Genomic DNA, 24,146 nt, shown 5'->3' on the forward strand with positions numbered 1-24,146 from the left:
CCCAGAGACAGTCCATTTGAGGATTTTTCTGATTAACAAGCTGGCTAGAAGACAAAGCCGGTGTCCTGCCAGAAGAGGATTTTCCACAACCTTGCAACCCCAAAGCTGTTCTAAATAATTGGTTTTATCTGATCGTGACAGGTAAATTTGAAGCTTGTTCCTGTTGGAACTAAAAGTCAGGATGTTGGTTTCTGCTGCATCAATCTTCACCAATTAAAATCTGTCTCTTGTGAGTCCCCTGACTTATTATGCCAGTGCAATAAATGTCGTTGAGTAAAGCCATTACTTGCAGCTCATAAACTCTTCATAAGGAGTTCCTCATTAGACAGTGACATTTTGATTATTTATAGGCTACAGCTGTTTTAGGATTTATTTCGTGCTAAAGATAATATACGATTTTATTTGTATTACACTTTTGAAATTGCTTGTTGTAATCTACTCAGTTTTGTATTAAACTGTACACTGACAGGAATACTAGACTGAAAATAAACATTTGTTTTAAAATAAATGACGCTTTTATTCTGAAAGTATAAGAGCGGATTTTGGGAGGAGCTTTTATTTTGTTGGGAGGAAGTGCTTGCTATGGTTGGCTCTGTTGCTGTCAGGTGTGTGTGTGTGTGGAGGGGGGGTCAGCTGACTGGAAGCCAGCGTCTCTGACAGCCGTCACAACACCGTGTATGTGTGCTTCCTGACAGCCGGCCAGCAGCTCTCCTTTCGGGCCGGGGCTGGGTTATGTATCCCGGAGTCAGCACCGACCGCGGAGGTTAGAGAACCGCCGACACATGGCGGCCGAAATTCAGCCCCAGCCTCAGGCTCGGAAGCCATGTCTGCTGAGCAAGATTGAGGCTTTCCAAGATGTTGTTAGCACGGCGGTCATCATTCCTAAAGAGGACGGCGTTATCAGCGTGTCTGAAGACAGGTAGGCTAGCCTCAAAATAACCCGAAAATCCCGCTTTGCAGCTGCCACCTGCCTGCGTTTGCCTCCAGTAATAATGCCTTTACTTGGCTTAATAGCAAAGCCATTTTTATGCAGAAGCAGTCGGTGTAGCAAGATAAAATATAGCCCTTATTATCATTTCCATAAAGTGTCAGCTGACAGTCATTTGAGCAGCTGGTTAACGACGTTCTGCTCACTGAAAACATCATTCAGCTGGTCAGATAATGTCCGTAAAAAAAACGTTTTCCATTAGGCTGTGGTCATTTTTAATAGTGGCTAACTTTAGCTAGCTATCTGCCAAAAATAAACCCATTCAAAACAGCTAAAAATAGTAATGCGTGATAAAGAAGGCGCAGTTTGGGATTGCAGGTGTGTTTGGAATAAGCTTTAACATTCAAACATTTTTTTTTTCTGATGTATTTTCTTTCACCATGTAGAATAAAAACGGTGTCATTAGTCCCCTCACTTTCCCAGTTTTTAACTTGTGTGTGTGTTTGTTGCTGTGAATGTCCATTAAGTGTGTACATCTTTTAGTGTCGCAGGGTGGCCTTGAGCTTGTGTGTACAAAGGTTATATGTTCTGTAATGCTCTGTCCATCTTTATAGTTTATGATCCATAATGGCACATTTTGTATGTTAAAAATTAATAATAAGTCATTTTTGGACATTGATACTAAATAGTTATACCAGTAGTTATTATTTTCTTTTATAATAACCATTTCAATGTAAGTATTATTGTAAATAGACATGCTCACATCCATCTTTTTCTCTCTCCATGCCAAATCCAATACCTCAGCTCAGGATATCTGCTGAGCCTGACACTGAGTATTAATTTGATACTAGTGCTCACTTTTCCCCCAAATGTTTAATCTCTACACCTCGCCTCATCATTATCAATCATTGATGGGGAAACACTTTAATGAAGCTCGAAATCTAAGCTTAGTATAGGCGCTCATACCCACTCACTCATCTTTAATTCTAGTAGTGAGCGTTACAGCCCCCTTACCTCAGTGTATAATTCAGTTCCTACAAGCTGTTGTTATGGGGGGAACGTGGTGGCAAATTCCTGCTACAGAAACATTAGAGTGGAGACTTTGATATGAACCAAGAGGGCACGAAGTTGGGTGTGTTTACTGACTTCCTGTGTTTATTTAACTGCGGCCAGCAAATCGCCAAAAAATCCAGAGAGACTGGATAACTCTACACATCGATCATTCAGGGTTACAGCTGTGATCCCATGAGGGATGTTTGAAATGTGGAAGCTTAAATTGTGATTTTTGACTCTACAGGACGATTCGAGTATGGCTGAAGAGAGACAGCGGTCAGTACTGGCCCAGTGTCTACCACACAATGCCATGTAAGTATCAGTGTGTATATTTGTGCATTGTATTTTGTGCAAGCTGATTGATTGGCTTGTTCAGCGTAATCAAATATATCATTAAAATACATGTAAAGTGTAGTGTGTAACTTCATTTAGCAGTCAGTTAGCACATACTGTACTTCTTGAAACAGGTTTCTCAGTCTTCACCCTTCCTCTGCTTTTGGTTTCATTCTATGTGAGTGTTTCTTTTCATCACAATGGATATAATGAATCACAAAGACTCGTGTCTGAGTTCCTGTACTCCTGATCTTCGCGTCTGTGACAACCCTCGTTTCCCTCCAGTTGTGCAACTGAAGGAAATCCCATGCTACCATCAGCAAGATATGTAGCTTACAATAACAGCGCTGGAGGCTGTATATGTGTTTAAGATGTTAGTTTACTGATACAAAAGTATGTAATCACAGCTCTCATAATCCATAAATACAGGAAGTCATTAAAATGTTTTCTGTTTTTAATGTTAAACCTCAAAATGTGTTTGAAGGGATTGATTCATGACTGATGTTTTGATCTAGTTAATCTCCTGAGTATCATTTTTCACACATTTCTGAATGGCCTCACCATGAGTTTGTTATGTGGAAACTCTCAGATGAGATCAAAATTTGGTACCACATTTATTATTATTATTTTTGTCTCCTAAACCTCAGCCAACACAGTGAGGAAATTGCGACAGCGCGCTGTTATCCAAAGCAGTTCAACGGTCGACATAAACGTCTAAATTATCTGCAGTCAGTTCATTTTGGGGTTATTCCCCCCCCCTCAATCAGCCAAAGACGGTTTGAACTGACAGGAAGTTCTCTAAAGATGTCAACTGTCTCACAATGAATGGATTCAACTTTCCTAAAATAACAATATTCTATTATTGTTGCTTTTGATTAATAGGAAAAATTAGAAGTTAATAATGGTATGTAATCAGTTAGTAAGTGATAAGACACTGCTGCTGTATTTGTTACGGCTGGATGAACTCAGCTGTTTTCTTGCTTTTCTGAACACCCTTATTATAGACAAATGTACATTCTAACTTTTTTTTAACCTAAGGCTATTGATATTTGCTTATTTGCTTCTATGTAAATGAAAATTACTATGCAGCAATATAGTACAAACAAGAATACATTATAAAAGTTAACTTTGTTTTTAATTGCAAAGTGTTCAAATAAACAAGATGAGCAAAGAAGCACTGAAAATGCCAAATAAAATTGTCCCAGAGGCTGTCAGAGAACAACACGCGTTCTGCTTGAGAGACCTAAGTCAACACTGACTGAGGACAACAGTTCAAGTTGGTTTGTTCGCTGAGAAATTGTCCCACAGACGGTGAACAGAATAACAAAAATACACCTGCAGACTGTTTCGAAGCTGAGAAAAAGAGTTGAAGTGAAACTGTTGTAGAGAGGTGTTAATTCCACTGTTTGGTAGTTTGAAGGCTGAGAACACACTGAGAATGTGTCATTCCAGTACAACACCACCACTAACTAATTCAATAGGTGGACGACATGATTTAACAATGTTTCTAGTAGGGCTGGGCAATATACCGATATATTGATATCGCAATATGAGACTAGATGTCGTCTTAGACTTTGGATATCGTGATATCATGATATTGTATGAATAGGTGTAACACCCCCACCAACTAGTTAAATAGGTGGAAAACATAATTTAACAATGTTTCTAGTAGGGCTGGGCAATATACCGATATATTGATATCGCGATATGAGACTAGATATTGTCATAGGTTTTGGATATCGTGATATGGTGTTAATAAGTGCAATACCACCACCAACTAGTTAAATAGATAGAGGACATGATTTAACAATGTTCCTAGTAGGGCTGGGTAATATATCGATTTTGTATTGGTATCGCGATACAAGACTAGATATCGTCTTGGATTTTGGATATCGTGATATGGCGTAAGTAAGTGTAACACCTCCACCAACTAGTTAGATAGGTGGAGGACATGATTTGACAAAGTTCCTAGTAGGGATGGGCAATATATTGATATTATATTAATATTGTGATATGAGACTAGATATCGTCCTAGATTTTGGATGTTGTGATATTGTGATATGGCATAAAATTTGTGTTTTAAAAACTGCATTACAGTTAAGCAATGTAATTAAATGAACTTAGCAGTCTGTTCTAGCTGTTCAATTATTTGCAGTATAATCCACATTACTGATGATTATATATAAAGAATCTCATGTAAATACTTTGTGAAAGCATCAATATCATTCCTACAATATTTTCACAATATCAATATCAAGGTATTCAGTCAAAGATAAGTGTGATTGATTTTGTTCATATCGCTCTTTTTTTGATAGCATCAGTCAGAAGACGCATATCAAGCTCAAGTGATGACCAAATCAGCCCTCAGTTTATTAAGTATTTTTCAGTGTATCTTTTTGGCAACAATGCACAAGAAAATCTTCAATCAACGTCCCCTTTCTAGCATTTTCCAGGGCTTTCAGTTGCACGTCATGGCCATTTTAATTTGATGGATTTTGCTCGGTTTTGTCATGCAGGAAACTCACTTGTTATCACGTGACCTAAGTAAGAAACTTTGGTCAGCTGAGCAAACTCTGTCCTATGAGGAAGACTATGAGATGCAGTTTAAGCTCTAAAAGTGCTATTATGTAACACAACATAATAGACACATAGAAGCAGAGTGTTGACATATGTCTGTCTTTGTTGTTTCCAGCGTCGTGCTCCTGTATGTCCTTCAACCCAGAGACCAGGAGGCTGTCAGTGGGGATGGACACTGGAAGTATTTGTGTAAGTCCTTCCTCTTCCCAACAAAACCCTCTATTGTCCACGTTTTTATAGATTTTTCACAGGTTATGACCCGAAGGACGCGGGTTGTGTTTTTGTCGGTGTGTTGGCAGGAGGATCTCTATTCACTATCTGCCCTTTGGCACGTAAAATGGAATGCGGCTCTAATTGTGTGTGTTTTGGTGAAAGTGGGAGGAGTTTTTTGTCAGGTCACTGGGACAAGGGAAAACCTCTCTTATGGGGAAATATTCTCTTTTCTCTTTATACTGTGTACAAATGGTCACATTTTAACTGAACTGCATAAAGAGGTCTTTGACCTAAGAAAAAATGTTAAGTTCTAAAAGTCGTCACCAGTCTTTGATACTTTGTTGACTTTGTTTTTGGTTTGATACTTCCTGATCTAAATCCTAATTTCGCTAAAACTATATATTATTGAGGCAGATAATTATATGACAAAAAAATTACAATCCATTGGTCCATCACTTCAATCCAGAGCAAGTTATCTACACTACTGCTGGCCAGGCTACCATGACATTTACTATTAGTATACATGGACTACAGGAGATGCTTCATGACCTTTCTTCTTGCAGTAATACTACAACAGAATTTCCTTTTGACCAACACTTGGTGTCATATTGCACCATATTTTCCTCTTGAACAACACTTCAAAGTATCTCAGTAATAATTGCCAGATTGCCAGGACATTTGGTGTAAATATTCAACTTCCTCAAAGGGTTAAGGTTATGAGACAATTACCCCCTTTACATGTGGTAATAAAATGTGATCTGTATGTGGATATATTATTTGGACAAGGAAATATGCTTGTTAGTGAAAGATGTGAATACTCTACACATAGTGGTCGCAATGTGATCTGATTAGACAGACTACATTGTGATTGGATCTCAGGCAGGTGTGAATGCAATACAGTACTTTCATTTACCAACAAATTAAAAGGTCACCCAACTCCTCCTGAACCTGCCAGGCAAAGCGAGCCCCGCAACAGCTTCTATCAGTCTGGGCAGCTACAAGTCTTCTCTCTCATAAAAAAAAAAAAAAAGTGCTTTAGAAGCGAACGCCCGTCGTTGCCAGTGCTTCTCTTGACCTGAGGTGCACAGTGTCAGTTGGCCTGCAAAGACCTGTGGATCAGATGTCATTATCCAGACAATGTCTCCAGTTACAGATCACATGTTAATGCTAGGTGTAAATGCAGCAGACAACCTTTTCCTAACCTTACCTACACAATTTGCATTTGTACACATGATATATTCAAATCTAACTGGCAGCTTTTCCTCCCTCAGGTCAACAGATCAAATTTGCACTTAATAAAATTAAACATGACATTTACTGAGATTGTTCTTGCTCCCCAGAGGTGAACCCTTACTGTATGTATTTAATGACCTTTCCTTTAGGACACCATGATCAATTTTTTCCCCCATTCCTTGCAACAGAACTTAAGGTGTAATGAAGAATACAGCCTCTAGTGGCCGCTAGTGTGACTTTAAACTGCTGGTCTTGTTTGTTATACGTTTTACAGCTCTGACACACCACAGCAGAGCAGTTTAGGCCAGTCTGTTCTCAGATACAGCAGTTTAATACAGTCCAGCTATTGTTTTTCTGTTCGAGAATTTCTCAGTGGGAGTCATTTGTTTTGGAACAAGTCGGCCCAACAGAAAGTAAGAAAGAACATAACAGAACATTTTCTGGGATTTTCAACTCAGCAACAATCTTAATACTCAAAGTTCCTTCAAGTTTATGATGGGTGGAGGCCTCAGAGAAAATAGCAATGTCAGGTCAAAAGCTTTTACAGGCTTACACACCAGCTTGCAAGGTGAACAAGGAATTACTTTTGTGCAGGAGGAAGACCTATGCTTTAAAAGTTATCCCATTTTAAATTATTATCCACACACCAGAATGTCAATGCAGTAACTTAAATACATGTATTGTGCTGGTTAAGTATTTACTTGGAAACCCTAGTCAAACATTTTTGTCTATTTCCTGTCTTTCAGGAGTTCATCCTGTCAGAAGATTACAATAAGATGACCCCAGCACGGACTTACCAGGGTGAGAGAAGAAGTCTGTGTGTGTTTGTGTTTGTGTATGTGTGAGTCAGTAAGTTAATATCACATATGTCTGCAATTTGGTTAGTTCTGACACTGTTCTAACATAGTCCTAATGTACATAATCCTAAACAAAATGTTAAAGTATTTAAATGGTCTTGAATTTGGAACTATGAGGTCTAGATGCACAACATTTTTTAAAGGTTCTTAGATTAGTCCTTTAGATTGATATAAAAACAAAAGCCAGCCTATGCTCACATCAGCACTAAACCTGATATACTTTAACTTATAGTATACACTTAACTTAGAACATTAGTATATTAGTATATACTAAGTTTACCCATAAAACCTAGAATTGCCTCCCTTGTGTCATTAATCCTAAAGTCTCTTGCAGTTTTCCTTAAAAGTGATCTTAAAAAAATACTAAATCCACATTTCTCTCTCTGGTACCTGCACACGGCCCTAATGACATCAAATATTTGCACTATTTTGCAGGCTTTTCAACAATGGTATAATATCTTAATGTGTAACATGAGGCGTGACTAACTTATTCCTTTACTCTTCCTTTACTTAAAGGTGCAGTGTGTAAAATTTAGTGGGATCTAGTGAGTTAGCTTTTCATTCATAAGTATGTTCTAATTAGTGTATGATCACATGAAAATAAGAATCATTGTGTTTCGTTACCTTAGAATGAGACCTATATATCTACATAGGGAGCGGGTCCTCCTCTATCTTTCACCACCATCTTTCTACAGTAGCCTAGAATGGACAAACCAAGCACTAGCTCTCACTTTTTTTTGCATTTTTTCTTAACCAACTTAGGTTCTACTACATGCTTGGAAAGGGAGGGATGTGAGGGGAGGGGTATTCAGTTGGTTGCAATCTGCGACCTCACTGCTAGATGCCATTAAATCTTAGACACTGCACCTTTTTAGAGAGCTTATTCATAAAAGCTGAAACTCTGCTCAGTTTCTGCAATTTGCATATGATTTATTAGCACATGCTGGCAGTTTTAGGACAGTTCATAGCTAATAAAGTCTACTCAGCTCTGTGTGTTTAAGGCTTTGCAGACTTTGCAGCCTGAGGAATGTTTGCTTTCTGGTGGTATTCATAATTCATCTCTTTCTGTTGAGTATATCTCACCCACAAATAACTGGACCGGAGCAAAATCGATTCGTAAATGAAGCGATATTTACAGATGACTTTTTATGATGTATGTTTCTCTGGTCTTATGAGAAGATCTGTACCACATGTCTTTGTGTCATGTGTGACTGTGTGGCTCGTCTTCCCTTAAAGAAAGCTACCATTCTTCTGCTTTCAAAACAGGGTGATCATTACATATTCTCCTGCAATTTCAGCACACGGTATGAATGATGTTAGTAGTGCAGAGATTTGAAATTGATTGCATCTCATGTGTGTGTGTGTGTGTGTGTGTGCATGCCTGCAGCCCACCAGGGTAAAGTGACAGTGGTGCTGTTTGTGTTGGAGATGGAATGGCTTCTGAGTACCGGCCAGGACAAGAACTTTACCTGGCACTGCTCAGAGAGCGGCCAGCAGCTGGGGACTTATCACACAGCAGCCTGGGTCACCGGACTACAGTATCCTTTAAACCCCCCTCACCCCCCCCTTGGTCTTCATTTGCGGGCTACTTGGCCCTTGACTGTGCTCCATGAACCCAACAGCTACACTCCCTGCTAAACGGAACAGAGCGGACATAACCAAGTGGGGAAATGATAAGCCATCTTTGGTGCTTTGGACTCTTCCTTTTTATTGTGACAACAGTCTATTTTAAGGCCCCCCCAGCAACATACGACAGAGCAATTGAGGTTAGCTTCCAGTTAGTTTGTACTAATGGGAAAGGCCTAACAATAGGCATCAGTCATGCTGTTGTCAAGGAAACAGTCTGAGTAGGTTTCTGCAATGGCCAGATGAAAGGCTGTGAGCGCTCGGCAGCACCGTGGATCCATACCAATGAGCTGCCATGAGGTCATCAGACCGCTAGTATCCTGTTAGGCTTTACATGCTACATACCTGCTGCATGAGCAGGTTTATATCGTTTATGGTTGTTTCAACACTTTAGTGACTGTAACAGTCAAATATAACCTCAAAGTCATTGTTTTATGTAGGTCTAGCTTCATTTTAACCTGTGTCACGCAGTAGAAAAACAGCAGTGCTAAGGTTAAATAAATATGATTCATGTGGAAACAACAAACAAGAGTGGTCCTACTAGTAAGCTCACCAAGATTTATGTTTAAACATTAAAAAATTTGATTTTAGCAGCTGATGCTCATCAAGCAAACACGTCAAAAATAACTAAAATAGAAAAATATGACAAAGCCCATTTTGTCTTTATAATTTTTGTGTGTTGTAAACCGTCCTCGACCAGTTTGGGCAAAGTTCAGCTCATTTGCACAATAGTAATTCATGTAAAGCTGAAAGGAAACGTAGTTTACATGCACGCTGATATTATTCCAACAAAATAACATTCAACATTTTGTTAATCAAGGTTTTTGTCCTTGATTAACAAAAAAAAAAAAAAAACTCTGCTTCTGGGAAGTAGCAGAGATTTATGTATTTTTAAAAAGCACAATCATTTAAGGTTTCCAGAGAGGGAGGGGGGGGGAATTGAAAAAAACAATTCCAGTAATTCGATTTGCATTGTGTTTTCTTTTAGACTGAAAGATTTCAAGGGTATTGGATAATTGGGTTATTCCTCGTGCAGTTTTTCCTCTGCTACAATGTTGACAGTGTTGTAATGATTTTGGTCCTTGGTGACTTAACCGGGTCAGAGGGAGATACTGACTGAGTGGCCTGCGTAATAGCCGAGAGTCGCCCACTGACTTGCTGTGATTCTTCTGCTTTTACATTCGACTCTTAACAATGCTGGCTCAGGATTTTCTTGTAGTTGTTTTGAAAATAAAGATTCAGCATTTTGGTCCACTACTAGATGAGTTAATGCATCAGGACACAGTTTCTTGACCTTAATCTATCCCAGGTTCGATGTGGAGACCCGACATGCCTTTGTAGGGGACCAATCCGGTCAGGTGACGATCCTGAAGCTGGAACAGGACAACTGCAGCCTGGTCACCACCTTCAAGGGACACACCGGTACTCTAAATTCACACTACACTACACACTCTACACACTACACACAATGGAGAAGCTGGGAATTCTTGCAGCCTCATGAGCTACAGCACCGTCGACAAAAACTGGCATCGATTTTTGTTCTGAAGCTCTGCGAACAAACATAAATAATTGGTTACCTAAATTGCCTCCGCGTTACGCTTCTAAGCCCCCCGATAGTTTTTGCTTCCTGCTCTGCTTTGAAGTGCTCCCTCTTCCAAATATTAGTTTGTGCTGAATGAATTAGTATCTTTACCCCGTGTGCCGTGGCTTGTTCATTCTTCTGCTATCAGAGAGCGGAGCTGCTGCTGAATACAAATGACAGAAACTACCATTTTATAATAGCTTTGGTAATTATCATATATCTTCACAAAAATTGGCTTTTCAACACCATTTTACACTTGAGAACAAAACAAAATAAAACCCAGGGAAACGGTTACAGCTCTTTGAAGGAAGATGTCAGCCGGGAGCTTTTGTCAGGAGGGGAAGGAGATAAAGGAAGAGAAAATTACATCTTTACGCATAAATTATTTCTTTTTATACCTCGAGTAACCTCCCATAAAGCGTCAAGGTTCAGACAGTCACTACATTAAATTCACATAATAGTTGACGCTCGATTTCCTTTGTCAAATTGTGTTGTCCTCAGGCAGAGTTCAGATTATTGAACCAGTTACTCGTGAATTCAAAAAGCTTGCAGGTCTCCGGTGGTTTTAAATGTGATGCTTCAACAAAGAAGGCAGTGCAAAATGTCTTCTAGAATTATAGTCTCAAGATGACATAGAGATGAGTTCAGAGCCGGGAACGAAAAAAAAGTGTGTATTAATTTATTGCCGTATTTCCATGGAGTCATGTGCTGCGCTGTGTGTCAGGCCTACAAACGAGCTTTTAAAGTCAGCGACAGAAGAAATATAGTTCTCAAACTCAATGAAACAAGTCTTGTGAGAGTCAGTGCATGACAGCTCCAGGGACATAAGCCCAGTTCCTAAATGTATTTATTTGGATACAATGATGAGTGGATGATGAATAACTGTGAGAAGATGATATATCATACACTGGTTCTCAATAGAAAACCCTAATGTATAAAACCTTTTTACAATGTGAGAATAAACTGCAATTCGGTCTTTTATTTGACCTTGTGTGTGTGTGTGTGTGTGTGTGTGTGTGTGTGTGTGTGTGTGTGTGTGTGTGTGTGTGTGTGTGTGTGTGTGTGTGTGTGTGTGTGTGTGTGTGTTATGCTTCACCCCAGGTAATGTGACTGCACTGTGTTGGGACCCGGTCCAGAGGGTGCTGTTCTCCGGCAGCTCAGACCACTCCATCATCATGTGGGACATCGGAGGGCGCAAAGGCACCGCCATCGAACTACAGGGACACAAGTAAGAATCACAAGCATTCACTACAATACCACAACTGGTCAATCAGGTACAAATTGCAAGAACATCACTCAGCATGCCAACCAGAAACCTTGAATGACCATGGAGGTGTGTGCGCGATGTAGAGAGCACGATATGCTGCCTTCAAATCCGCTGACATTGTGGTCCTTAATTAGTCAAGCCTTCAGGGTAGCAACTCACGCTCATGGTCAGAGTCACTTCCATGACTCTAGGGACACCAGGCGCATGTGGCAGGGAATCCAAATCTTCCACCCTGTCGTGACCACACTGACTTCCTTAACGGGCTCAATAAGTATTTCGGATGGTTCGAGGCACTCGCTGACACACCTGCCAGGAAAGCCACACCTCATCATAATGACCAGGTACTCGGTCTTGACCCAGCTGATGTCAGAAGCACCCTGAGGGGGGGTCAACAGAGAATGTGCTGACTAATCGCCACGTCCTCACTGAACCATGCTGTCATCCCATCATGCTTCAAGACAGACACCAACATACCAGTGCCAAAAAAACTACTATTGCATGTCTCAGCAGCTACCAACCAGTAACACTCACCCACATCATGATGAAGTGCTTTGAGAGGCCGGTCAAGTATTACATAATATCCAGACTCGCCCCACACTTGACCCGTTCTAGTGTACATACCGCCCTAACTGCTCTACTGAAGACACCTTATCCTCTGCACTCCACCTGAGCCTGGAACCTTTAGAGGGAAAGAAAACCCATGTGTAAATGCAGTTTATTGACGTCAGCTATTAATACAGTCATCACCCAACATTTAAAGCAAACTGGGTATACTGGACCTGAGCTTCCCCCTCTGTAACAGGCTATTGGACTTCCTCACAGACAGTAACAAGACTAAACACCATCTCACTGAGCACCAGTTCCCCTCAGAGCTGTGTCCTGAGTTCACTGCTGTTTGCCCTGATGACACCTCATAAAGCACACAGACGACAGAAGGGTAGCTGAACTTATTTCAATATGTTTTCAAGTTCGTCCCATTCTCGCGATATCTCAGGAACACCATGAGGGAATTTTTTCCAAATTTGGCACAGACGTCCACTTTGACTAAAGGATGAACTGTTTAGATTTTGATGGTCAAAGGTCAAAGATCAGTGTGACCTCACAAAACACGTCCAGTAACTCAAGTTGGCCATAACTCAAGAGTTAATTCGCTAATTACGACAACGTTTCACACAAATGTCTAATTTTATATCCAAAAGGTGAAAGGTCAACTTCACTGTTTCTGGCCGTTGTTCAACATCATAACTCAGGAACAGAACCCTTTTTGTTTGATTGTGGCTATATTTCACATTTGGTCACACGCTGAATTGGTGACATTAATCTTGGGTGTCCACCTTCAAACTGAAGCCTCCATGTTGTAGAATTTGTAGCTTCTTTGCAGCAACATCCACATCTGAAGCATTGTCTGCCATCATGGCTGCAACATTGTGTTCAGCTTTATTGTCCAAGCACTTGAACACATGTAAGGAATTTAACTGTTTTTCGCCTGTCTCAATGAACTTTCAAACTAACAGATACAGCAGAATAAGAACAACAAAGATGAGGTGAGGGGAAAAACAATAAATAACAAGCTTCCTGAGAAAGAACAGTCTGGCACGGGTGTTATCCACAAGGATGCCAAGGTACCTGTAGTAGAGAACCACCTTAATAGCCACATCTTTAATAAGAACGGGTTGTTTTTTTCTTTCTAAAATCAATAATTATTCTTTACTCTTATTTAGATCAAAAATGAAGTGGTTTTCATCACACCACTAGTGAAAGCTGTCAATTTCCTTTTAAGTAGGATATGTGGTTGTCTCTAATGATGCAACCAACGAGTGCAGAGTCATCAGAAAATGTCTGTAGGTGGCAGTCAGAAACCAAACTTGACCACTGTACCCTGTGGTGCTCCTGTGTTGGTTATAATGGTATTAGATACCCCATCATCACTAAGTTTCAGTTTGTTGTTTATGTTCTAATCAAGCAGTTTCTTTTGCCACAAAATACACTTTATAACATGTATTCATTTCCTTCAACGTCTCCACTACAGACAATATGTCAGCGTGGACAGACACAGATGTAAACTGCACCTCGACTGGTTGGCAGAGACAGTATTTCTAGTTTACTCGGGGCGTGTTCAAATTGCAGGTTATTAGTCAGCAGGAAGTGTGCGTCCTATCTGATGAACGATGACATCCTTTAGAACATTTATTAGACAAAGTGGATTGATTAGACAAGTGGATGAGCCTCCCTTAGACTCACAACGATCATCATTTAAACCACGGAGATAAACAGTCCTTTAACTGCCGCATGAGCTGAGAATTCCAAACACTTTTCTTGATTGATTGATATTTGTTCTACAAGGAAACACTGTTAGTTATTAACTTGGGTGCTCATTCAGACATGAAACCGACATTTAAAAAAAATAGATTAAGTTTATTTTATATGACATGCTTTTGTTGTAGAGAGCGAGGTGGAAACATAGTTAAAATTTTAAAGAGATGCTTCAAAAACTGATCTGATTACTCATCTAATCCACTTGTGTTGTTGTTAATATGTTGTGTCATTTACCCAATGCTGCCTCTGTTGCCTAACGCCTGTGTGTGTGTGTGTGTGTGTGTGTTTGTGTGTGTGTGTTCCCTACAGTGACAGGGTTCAGGGTTTGTGCTATGCCTCACACACTCGCCAGCTCATCTCCTGCAGCTCAGATGGAGGCATCGTCATCTGGAACATGGATGTAACACGACAAGAGGTGAGAGACAGAGAGAAAGAGAGAGAGAGAGAGGGAGAGAGATGAGGCACACAAGCACACGCTCATGCTCTGTGAGCTGTAACGCTTTATGATTAAAATATGAAAAAATATGTACATTTCTGAAGTGTGTGCTGTGTGTTTTTCTGTGTGGGTTACAGTGTGTTAATCCAATCATGTTTGCCACCCCTCCTCTCTGGGATCGTTTCTCTTAAGAGATCATGACATGAGATTAGAAACACACAAACACACACACACACACACACACACACACACACACACACACACACACACACACACACACACACACACACACACACACACACACACACACACAGACTGGCTTATATCATTCTCTCCTCCCCCTCACTGCTGCCAGTCTCCACCCTGTAGTCGGGACTTGATTGCATCTTTATTTACCCAGTCACTTTCACTCTGCCTCACTATCACTCAGTCGTGCCTCTCACTCTGTTACTCATTCCAAAATCTCCTCTCAATTATATTTTCTCTTTCGCCGCTCTTGTCCAAGCCCGACATCCCTCAAGGCGAGCTTTAAAATAACACGAGTAGGTCGCCGTTGCTCCCCAAGCAATCACTCATAGCCGTTATACCAAACACTGCACCGGGGCAGCTGGTTACTCAGCGAAAAATTTGCTAACTGGCAAATTCATCAAAGCTGCGGGATTTAAAATAGAAAAACTAGAAAGAGGGGAACACTGAATCAGGAGTTTTTCATTTCATTCCTCGTGGTGAATCAGGGTTGAAAGGTTGGATGACAATAGACCGCTTTCCCTTTTACAAACAATCACTTTGGCACGATGTCATGATAGCTTCTATATTAAACATTCTCAGCTTTTGGAAAGAAAGCAACCAGATGGGAAGTAGTAATATTACTTTTTTAGAGGTATGCTTGTATGCAAAGCCAAACATGCAGTGTGAAACTTCAAACTGCCACTTAGAATCCCAGCCACACAGGACTCTGCACACCTGTTTGTGAAAATTATGTTTCATTTTCCATCTAAAATCATCAGTCTAACACCTCTATCAGCTGTCACCAAAGCTCACACTGAAACTCTAAACAGACATCCAAATGATCAGCAAAGAATGGATCAGAAAACCTGACAAATGTTTGAAATGTTCCTTTAAACACCATAAACACAGCTGTGTTAATCACCTTTCAACAGGAAGCACAGGTCATGGTGTCTATGCACATAAACTGATTTCTGTCCTTTTCCCCTGTGAAGCTGTGTGTCACCTCAACAAAAAGACTGCTTCTTCCATCTGTGATGCGTTCAGGGTCTGCTACGGCACTAGTTGATGTTCATTAAATGACGCAACGCTCCACAGCGTCAAGAAATAATTACAGCATGCAACTACACCTTAAATTATTCATTGTAATTTTCCTGTTATGTTTGTGTTAAAATAAATTCAAATAAGCAGATATAATGTCTCTGCTCATTAGGGCTGGGTATCGCTACTCAATACCGATATCGATCCTTTTTGTACCCAGAGCATGACTATTTGTATGGACTTGGCTCACATTTGATTGGCCCACTGCCACAGCAGCTACAACCCGTCTGTGGTGGTGAAGCTGCTGTGAATTAACAGTTCAGCCAAGATGCCACCTAAACGTCTATTCACATGATGGGTATCGAATGAACTCGAAATTTAAACGATACCCAGCTCTACTGCCCACCTATAGTTTGTTCAAACTTTCACAAAATTACTTTGACCCAGTCTTTAGAAATGAAAACTAGATTCGTCTTACCATTTGATCATTGTTGATGAAAGCCCTGTCATGATAACTACTTTTATTGGATGATATATTGTCTCAGAAATAGTCACGATAATTATTGTCATTTGAAGATCATTTTATACCACTGATATAATGATAATATAATAGCATAATAATGATTGGAGAGTGGGTGTTACACTTGTATAAAAACACAGACTGTCATTATGGTTGGGGACAGAGTTATTTACCTTTAATTCTTCTACAGTCTCCACTCAGGACGTACACAGTGAGGAATGGAGGACACTACTTGTTTAGTCAATGGGACATGAATAGTCTCTTAGCTGCTAATGTGAAGTGTGACAATACTGAGGTCAAAAACATGATTACGGTCATGATCATGTATCATATGATAAGTCCATATATAGACATGATGATGTTGGTTATTACGTTATTGTACGAAGTCGATAGTTATTGTGACAGACCTAGTTGATACTAGAAGGAACAAGCTGTCCTTATGATTGTGAGTTGTGTGTTTGTACAGACTCCAGAGTGGCTGGATAGTGACTCCTGTCAGAAGTGTGAACAGCCTTTCTTCTGGAACTTCAAGCAAATGTGGGACAGTAAAAAGATCGGCCTACGACAGGTACTGCACACACCTGCTCCTCATGTTATTTATGTTACTCCTATTATAAATCCTCAGTCCCAAAAACCTTAACATCACAGTTTAGATGTCAGGGACTCTGCTGAAGTAGAGTCAGTGATCTGTAGCTCTACTACACCCTTAATTCATCCCAAACAACTTTCCAGAAAACATCCACACATAAACTCTTCACTCCTGCTGAGCAAATAACCTGCAGACTTCCTGCGACTGTTTTATTGTCTCATTTTCAGGAACAGCTTTCTGGTGTGGTTACTCTCTTCAAGTGTGTGTGTTGATGGATTCAGTAATAACCCTTTTTGTCCCCGACTGCTGAGCAATCTTCTGGAACGTTCTCTAGCAAAGAACCAATCAGAACACACTGTAATGTTTAGCGTTTCATTGCAACAACACAGATTTTGATGGCACTCAAAAAAGCAACACTGTAAACAGTTGATTGGCTAGCAGAAACATGACATCACAAAACCATTCACAGGTGTTGAGATGAGTTTGGTGGTGGTAGCCGTGTAGTGACATGCAGCAGAGGTGTGGTTTCAGGTCACATGACTAAGACTTGAGTCATGAATTCAATGATTTTATACCCGACTTTTATATTTGAATTTAGCTTTTTGATGTGAAGCAGTATCATGACATTTAACAGCAAAACATCTAGCCATATAGTGGTCATAACATCAATATGGCTAGATGTTTTAAAAAAAGATGCCTATATATTATAAAAAAGATATCCTTTACTTTAAATATTTAGAACAAAATATATATATAAAGCCACATAACAAACAGAGCCATAGAATTTAAGGCAGAACCATGTCATAGATGAGAAAGATGATGTGGATCAGGAGCACAGTCTATTTCACAACAACAGTAAGTTAACAGTCACAGGAATGGTCTAATGTTAAAGCCTTCATTTAGACCTCTAGGTGTGAGTGTCCATTGTGAAGATTAAAAATAGTTCTCTTCTCGGGAGTAGAGTCAATATCTCCTCCTCTACGAGGGCATTTTATGGCTTCAGTGCCGATGTATCTGAGAGTGGATATGTTGAAATGGACAGCAACTGGGCTTGTTATATCCTGATTGTGAAATACATTGAATGACTATTGCAGAAAAAATGGTATTTGGCTTCATGAAAATCTTAAGGATTATAACTTTAACACCAATGACTTAGCTCTGACTTGGCCTTGAAATCAAATCTACAAACCCCAGAATGTAAAAATATGGTTAAAGGAAAAAAAAAAAGTGCAGCGAAATAACTTGATATTATAAATGAATCTGACTGCAGCCTATCAGGATGTGCTTGCAGGAACAAGTTTGCACAGGAGTTTGTCAGTTCAGAACAGCAGACAGGCATCAGATGATACCTCAAATTATTACATACAGATGCAAAGACTCTGCTGGAGTTAAAAAACAGATGGCAGAATGCAAATCACCTTAAAAATGTTAAATAGCATTAAACTTGGTGAAGGATTGGATTTGATTCAGGACTTGGCCTTCGAATTGACTCAGGATTTCATAGCCAAGACCTGAGACTTACTTACAAGCTATTGGTTGTATTACTCTGCTGTTAATAATGAGACTATACAAAGCTGACATTTGGAAGTCCTCTTGTGTTTCTTCAGCATCACTGCAGGAAGTGTGGCCAGGCAGTGTGCGGCAAATGCTCATCCAAACGTTCCACCATCCCCCTCATGGGCTTTGAGTTTGAGGTGCGTGTGTGCGACAGCTGCCACGAGTCCATCACTGACGAGGAGTGAGTAACAATTCGCCTCTGTTGCCGTCACATACTGAACCCTTTGTCCTCCCGTAGCCAAACCGACGAGCGTCCCTCGGCGCTCTTGCGGCAAAAGTAACGGACGTTCTCTTTTTTTTTGTTGTGTGTCTTCTAGCCGAGCGCCCACGGCCACCTTCCACGACAGCAAGCACAGCATTGTTTACCTGCACTATGAGCCCACCGCTGGAAGTCTGCTCACCTCTGGCACGGACAAGGTTATCAAGGTCTGGATGGGAACAAACAGTATCTGTTGTTTTTATGAGTTTCAGATAAGACTCATACAGACACATTTAGTAGAGAGTCTTTTAACTCTGCCATGGTTAGAGGTCTTATTTAGTATCAGTAAGGAAGGATTAATTAGTGGGACCCTATTAACCCCTTCTGTGCATCATTTATGTATCCTCTTGTTTTTAAGTACTCCATTATTAGCTCAGCTGGAGTACTTTCTGCCCCTTTTTGGCATCTTGACAGGCTCCAAGCAGGAGCACACCAGGCTTCACTCATCTAAATCAACTGATCTCAGTCTTCAGGCAGTTGATTGGTTGAATCGTGTGCTCTTGATTGGTTAGAACAAAAAACCTGCTGTCACACGGCCCTTTATGGGATAGTTTGGACATGCCTGGTTTAACTAAATATATGCATCAATGTAATTACAACTAAAATTAAAGGTATAAAACTAGATTTGAACACAGTCTCACACACATCTGGAAATAATGGACAAAAAAAGAAAGAGCCACTTAAGGCCCTTAATTTCTGTTTATATTATACTTTAGTGTATTACCTAAGAAAACATAGACAAATAAAATGCAGTTAAGGCTAAATGCAACATAGTGAACTTGAATAACCTTAGCCTTCAGGGCCCCTCAGGTTTCTGAGGTCTGGGGACAATTACTGACTTTTCCTGGCTTATAATTCGCCCATAAGCATGACATCATATCAAGTTTCAATATCAGTTAAATCTGGTGGAAAATTAGACAATGACAGGGACAAATGATTTAGTAACGTTTAGTACAGCTCCAGGAATCTTTGAATAATTAAGGTCTTAACTTTATGACACAGAGCTTTGTTGACATTCTTCTCTCTTTTTCTCATGACCCACTGCAACTCAGTTCAATGGAAAAACATGTTACTGTAGCTCTGTTTCTGCTTGGTGCCCAAACCATAGTAGCTTCTTAAAATAGTTCATCAGGGCTGTGACTCTGTTTGTTTGGTCCAAAATAGTGATTTTTTAAAATATCACTAAAATAATGGTGAGGAGTGTGGAGTCTTTGTGGAGTTAAACACTCTTTAGTTAATTTACTTGTTGTGTGAATTATTGGTTGAATATTGGCTACTTTACAACAGGTTTGCACAACAAGATAAAAATAATACTAATACAAAAGAATGTATATAATATAAATTATAAATATACAATTATATAATAATACAAAATAATCTATATAATATAAAATATAAATATAAAAGAATATAATAATACAAAATAATGTGTATAATATAAAATCTAAATCTAAAATAATATAATAATACAAAATAATGTATATAATATAAAATCTAAATATAAAAGAATATAATAATACAAAATAATGTGTATAATATAAAATGTAATCATAAAATGATATAATAAAACAAAATAATGTCTATAATAAAATGTTATCATAAAATTATATAATAATATAAAATAACTTATATAATATAAAATCTAAATATAAAAGAATATATTAATACAAAATAATGTGTATAATATAAATTATAAATAGAAGATATAATAATAATATAACAAAAAATAATGTATCACTAATGTGTGTCTGCTAACCTGAAAGAATTTGGACTTTTCTATGTTTTCTATGGAAATTAAATAACTTTCATTTTTGGAACATAAAATTATTATAATTTTATAATTTTTAAAATAATTTTTAAAATACCTTTCCCTTTCATTATTACAACAGATTTGACATACAATTTTAAAAATACAGAAAGCAAAAATATAATGTTGTTTCTATCAGCACCCAAATAGACAGTTATCCGTTAAATTCTGTTTTGTAATATTTCTGCATTCATCCTTTAAATGTTTATATCAGTGACATCATTAGTGTCACTCTCTCTCTCTTTGACAACATACTGATCATATCTTGCATTTGTCCTCAGCTGTGGGACATGACTCCCGTGGTGTCCTGAGGGTCTGCGCTCCACCGGCAGTCAGCAGGAACCTCCGCTCGCCAAACTGCGACGGCTTCACTGGTGGCAGTTTACGCCTGGACGAGACAGAGAGAGAGAGAGAGAGAGAGAGAGAGAATGAAACTGAACTGTGTCGATGTCATCTGGATAATGTTTAACAGTCATTCAACAACAAGCTGCGGCTGCTGCACGTTCACTGAGAGGACACGGCAGGCCAAAGAAGTCTGGAATCAGGACGGGGCCGCAGGTTGACACAAGGTTACAGACGGTCATGGTGGGTGTTTTGTTTGTGTGACGGGTGCTGGTGGACGGAGGGGTGGAGGGGGAAGTGGGAGTCGAGGTATTTGACTTTGTAAGGTATTGACACACCTTTCTTTGCTTAAATTTCATGCATTCCCTGCTGATTTGATACCGGAATCTCACATTACATTATCTGAAGCATTTCGACAACGTGGTCGAGGGGTCCCGTTAAACCCAACATTGGTATTATGTTTTAAAATCTTAAACTCGCTCATTCCTATTTATCAAGCTGCAGATTCTCCACAAGAGGGAGTCTCTGAAAATCTGCGCCACCTACAGTAAAGCAGCACTTCAGACCTTTACATGTAGAGTTATCAATGTGAACCCCAAGTGCGTACCATCTGACACTTGCGCCACCTGCAGGCAACGAATGCTTCCGCTGCATTTTGTGTTCATTCTATACGCTGTTTTCTTTGTGTTTAAGTAAAAGAAGTCAATAGTAAAAAGAGAAGAGAAGCGAGCCTCTGCCTAAACTGTCTGTAAAAATAGTGACCAGTTAAAAGCAACCTAAAAAAGAGCCCATCCTCACAAGAATAACAACAGTATAAATCTAAAAATCAGGCCAAAAAACAAACTATAGTTACTTTTACATCATCTAGCAGCTGTAGGAATTATGACCTGGGGAAGTGACACAGTTCAGATGATTTGATGAGATGGGTTGGACTCTGCTTGAAGAGATGACTGTTCACTTCCCATTCCAACCCAGAGTGTCACGTTCCCAACCGCCAATCAGGACACTTTTTCAAAAAACGTAATGAACAGTAACGTTTTTTGAAAGTGGCATATTACGCGCCTGTAGTGCACCACTATGGCCACTAGATGCAATAACCATAACTATAAGTTGTTATTTTCCAGGTGAGTTTTGGACTTAATATTGTTGTTTAAATGATTTATTTTTTAGGTTTAGTTTATTTTATTTTGCATGAGTCAAAATATACACAAGAAATGACAAAGAACTGATAATATACAGAGCAGGGAGAGGCAGAAACCTAAACATTTTTAACATTTCACAATATAACAGAAAAAAGTGAAAAAACCCTAAAACATGTCTTAATTATAATTATAATGTTTCTCTCAAGACCCAAACAATCAACAATATATAAAACAGCGAAACAGAAACATTTTCGTGAATGTTCATTATAAGGATGCGTTAGTATTCAGGACCAAATTTGGTCACACAGTTTTCTTCTGTTGCTTTGTTTGTCCCTATATGTTTATTCTACTTCATTTCATTCATTTACCATCTGCTTTTATTTTTTTTAAAATTTATTTATTTATTTTTTGTTTCGGAGCTCAATAATAAACCTTTAAACACATGTTGGGAGACTGAAATGTAGTCATTTGCCCTCTCTCTTTCCTCTGGAGTTCATCTCATCTGTCATTCATTGAGTACAGTCTTGAAGGACAGATGAAGCACAGCAGCAGTGTATCACAACAGAAAATCCACTCATCACAGTCCACTTTACAATTCATGGCTTTAAAATGTAAAAATACAACAAACAACTCACACACTCTCATTGCCTGCAGGTGGCACTAGTATCCAAACTATAAAAAGCTATCGGTCCATGCTGGTAGATGGTGCGCAGTTCATTTTCCTGCTGGCAGGTGGCGCAGGTCGGAGCAGCTGCAGCTGGAACGTATCAGCTGGTCCTTCGCATCACTCTCACTGTGTATTGTTATTATCATGTTCAAGAGGTAAAAAATATTCCTAATCAGTTATCAATGACATGTTAGTGGGCATGACAGTAATCTAACCGTGTTACACTGAGGAAACCTATCAATAATTTCCTGCATGTGATAAAATAAGCTATTTAATGTAAGTTTTGAAGCTGAAGATGGTTCAATCTCACATATCTTTATTAGAATTCCTTGGGATTATATTATTATTTCCACACAGCCAAATATATCAGGTTGAATTTGTGGAAAAAGTGTCAAAACTGATGCTTAGGACAACTAAAATCATGCAATTTGATGTGTGGGCAGCATCAAACAGCTTCAATATCATGTTGGAACAAGCAGATACAGAATAAATGTACGTATTTTGAAGTGGAAATAGTGAATGCAGACTCTTGCCATGATATTGTAAGTACACAGTGTTTACCTAGATCAACATAATGTTTCCTCATCTTTAAATTAACCAATCAGATTGCTTGCTGATCTTGTGTTTTTTTGTCCTTTATTGAAATTATTTATTATTCTAGGTGTGGATTAAATGTCTTTGACTTGCAAATGCACGTATCATCGAGCTAATCAGCGGCAGCACAGAAACGAATCAGGCGTGAGGAAACTAATGAACGTGCTTTGATTTAGTTCCCATTGTTACTGTCACAATACTGTAGACTTACCTTCATGTCAATGCACTGGAATCAATACGCAGAAATACGTCACGAATCGCAGCTGTGAAGAGAATAATGACATTTGTTTGCAATTTTTTTTTCTACATCCGTGCTTTATCGATCAAATAAGTGTAACTCTTCTAGTGAATGTTTTCCAAAGTTGTTTGATTTATAGGTTGAAGTTAATGTGTTGAAGACGTCGTCCAACAAGGAAGAGTTTGTTTTTGCTTGTCTGCACTTTGACAGCCACTCATAAGGTACATTCCCTGCAGCTGTTTCCTCATCAATGTTACCCTGTCATCACCACCAACTTAAAGGACCATACCAATGTTTTTTTTTTTTTTTAATGTCTCAGTAACTACAAATTATGTTTACTTCCCATTTTTGCTCATCACTTTCCATTCAGTTGCATAAAATGTTGTATTACATGACAGATTAATGCAGACTTGATGTTTTCTTGTACAACTTTGCGTCTAAAACTCAAGCATGATTAGTAAAATAGGTCGCGGTGTTGTATGTGGTTTAAATACGCTAAAGACATTGGTATAGTCCTTTAAATGCAGGAGATCTACATTATCTAAACCTTTTTTGGCATCAAAGTTAAACTCACCTGAGGCCAGTGGTCTATTTTTCTGTTGCAGGAAAAGTAACAAAATGTTGTTGTGTGTGTTTCAGTGTCCATTAATGTAACCATGTTTGTATAAATGATGTATTAAAAGAGCTGGTTTTCACCTACTCCAACAGTTATGACTCAGAGGTGTGTTTGATGACTCTCAGTGC

General features: G+C 39.1%; 1 protein-coding gene across 1 annotated transcript; it reads left to right on the forward strand.

Moving 5' to 3' along the window:
* Nucleotides 1-611: 611 nt before the first annotated feature.
* On the forward strand, nucleotides 612-24,097 carry wdfy2 (WD repeat and FYVE domain containing 2). The gene is made up of 12 exons (XM_062431146.1): nucleotides 612-919; nucleotides 2,226-2,293; nucleotides 5,007-5,080; nucleotides 7,084-7,138; nucleotides 8,582-8,732; nucleotides 10,130-10,242; nucleotides 11,504-11,630; nucleotides 14,295-14,400; nucleotides 16,674-16,775; nucleotides 18,404-18,534; nucleotides 18,671-18,779; nucleotides 20,701-24,097. Exons 1-12 carry the CDS (start codon nucleotides 783-785, stop codon nucleotides 20,728-20,730), a joined length of 1,203 nt encoding a protein of 400 aa, XP_062287130.1. The 5' UTR covers nucleotides 612-782; the 3' UTR covers nucleotides 20,731-24,097.
* The last annotated feature ends 49 nt before the right edge of the window (nucleotides 24,098-24,146 follow it).

Source organism: Scomber scombrus, chromosome 13 (genome assembly GCF_963691925.1).
Source record: "Scomber scombrus chromosome 13, fScoSco1.1, whole genome shotgun sequence".
Taxonomy (NCBI): Eukaryota; Metazoa; Chordata; class Actinopteri; order Scombriformes; family Scombridae; genus Scomber; species Scomber scombrus.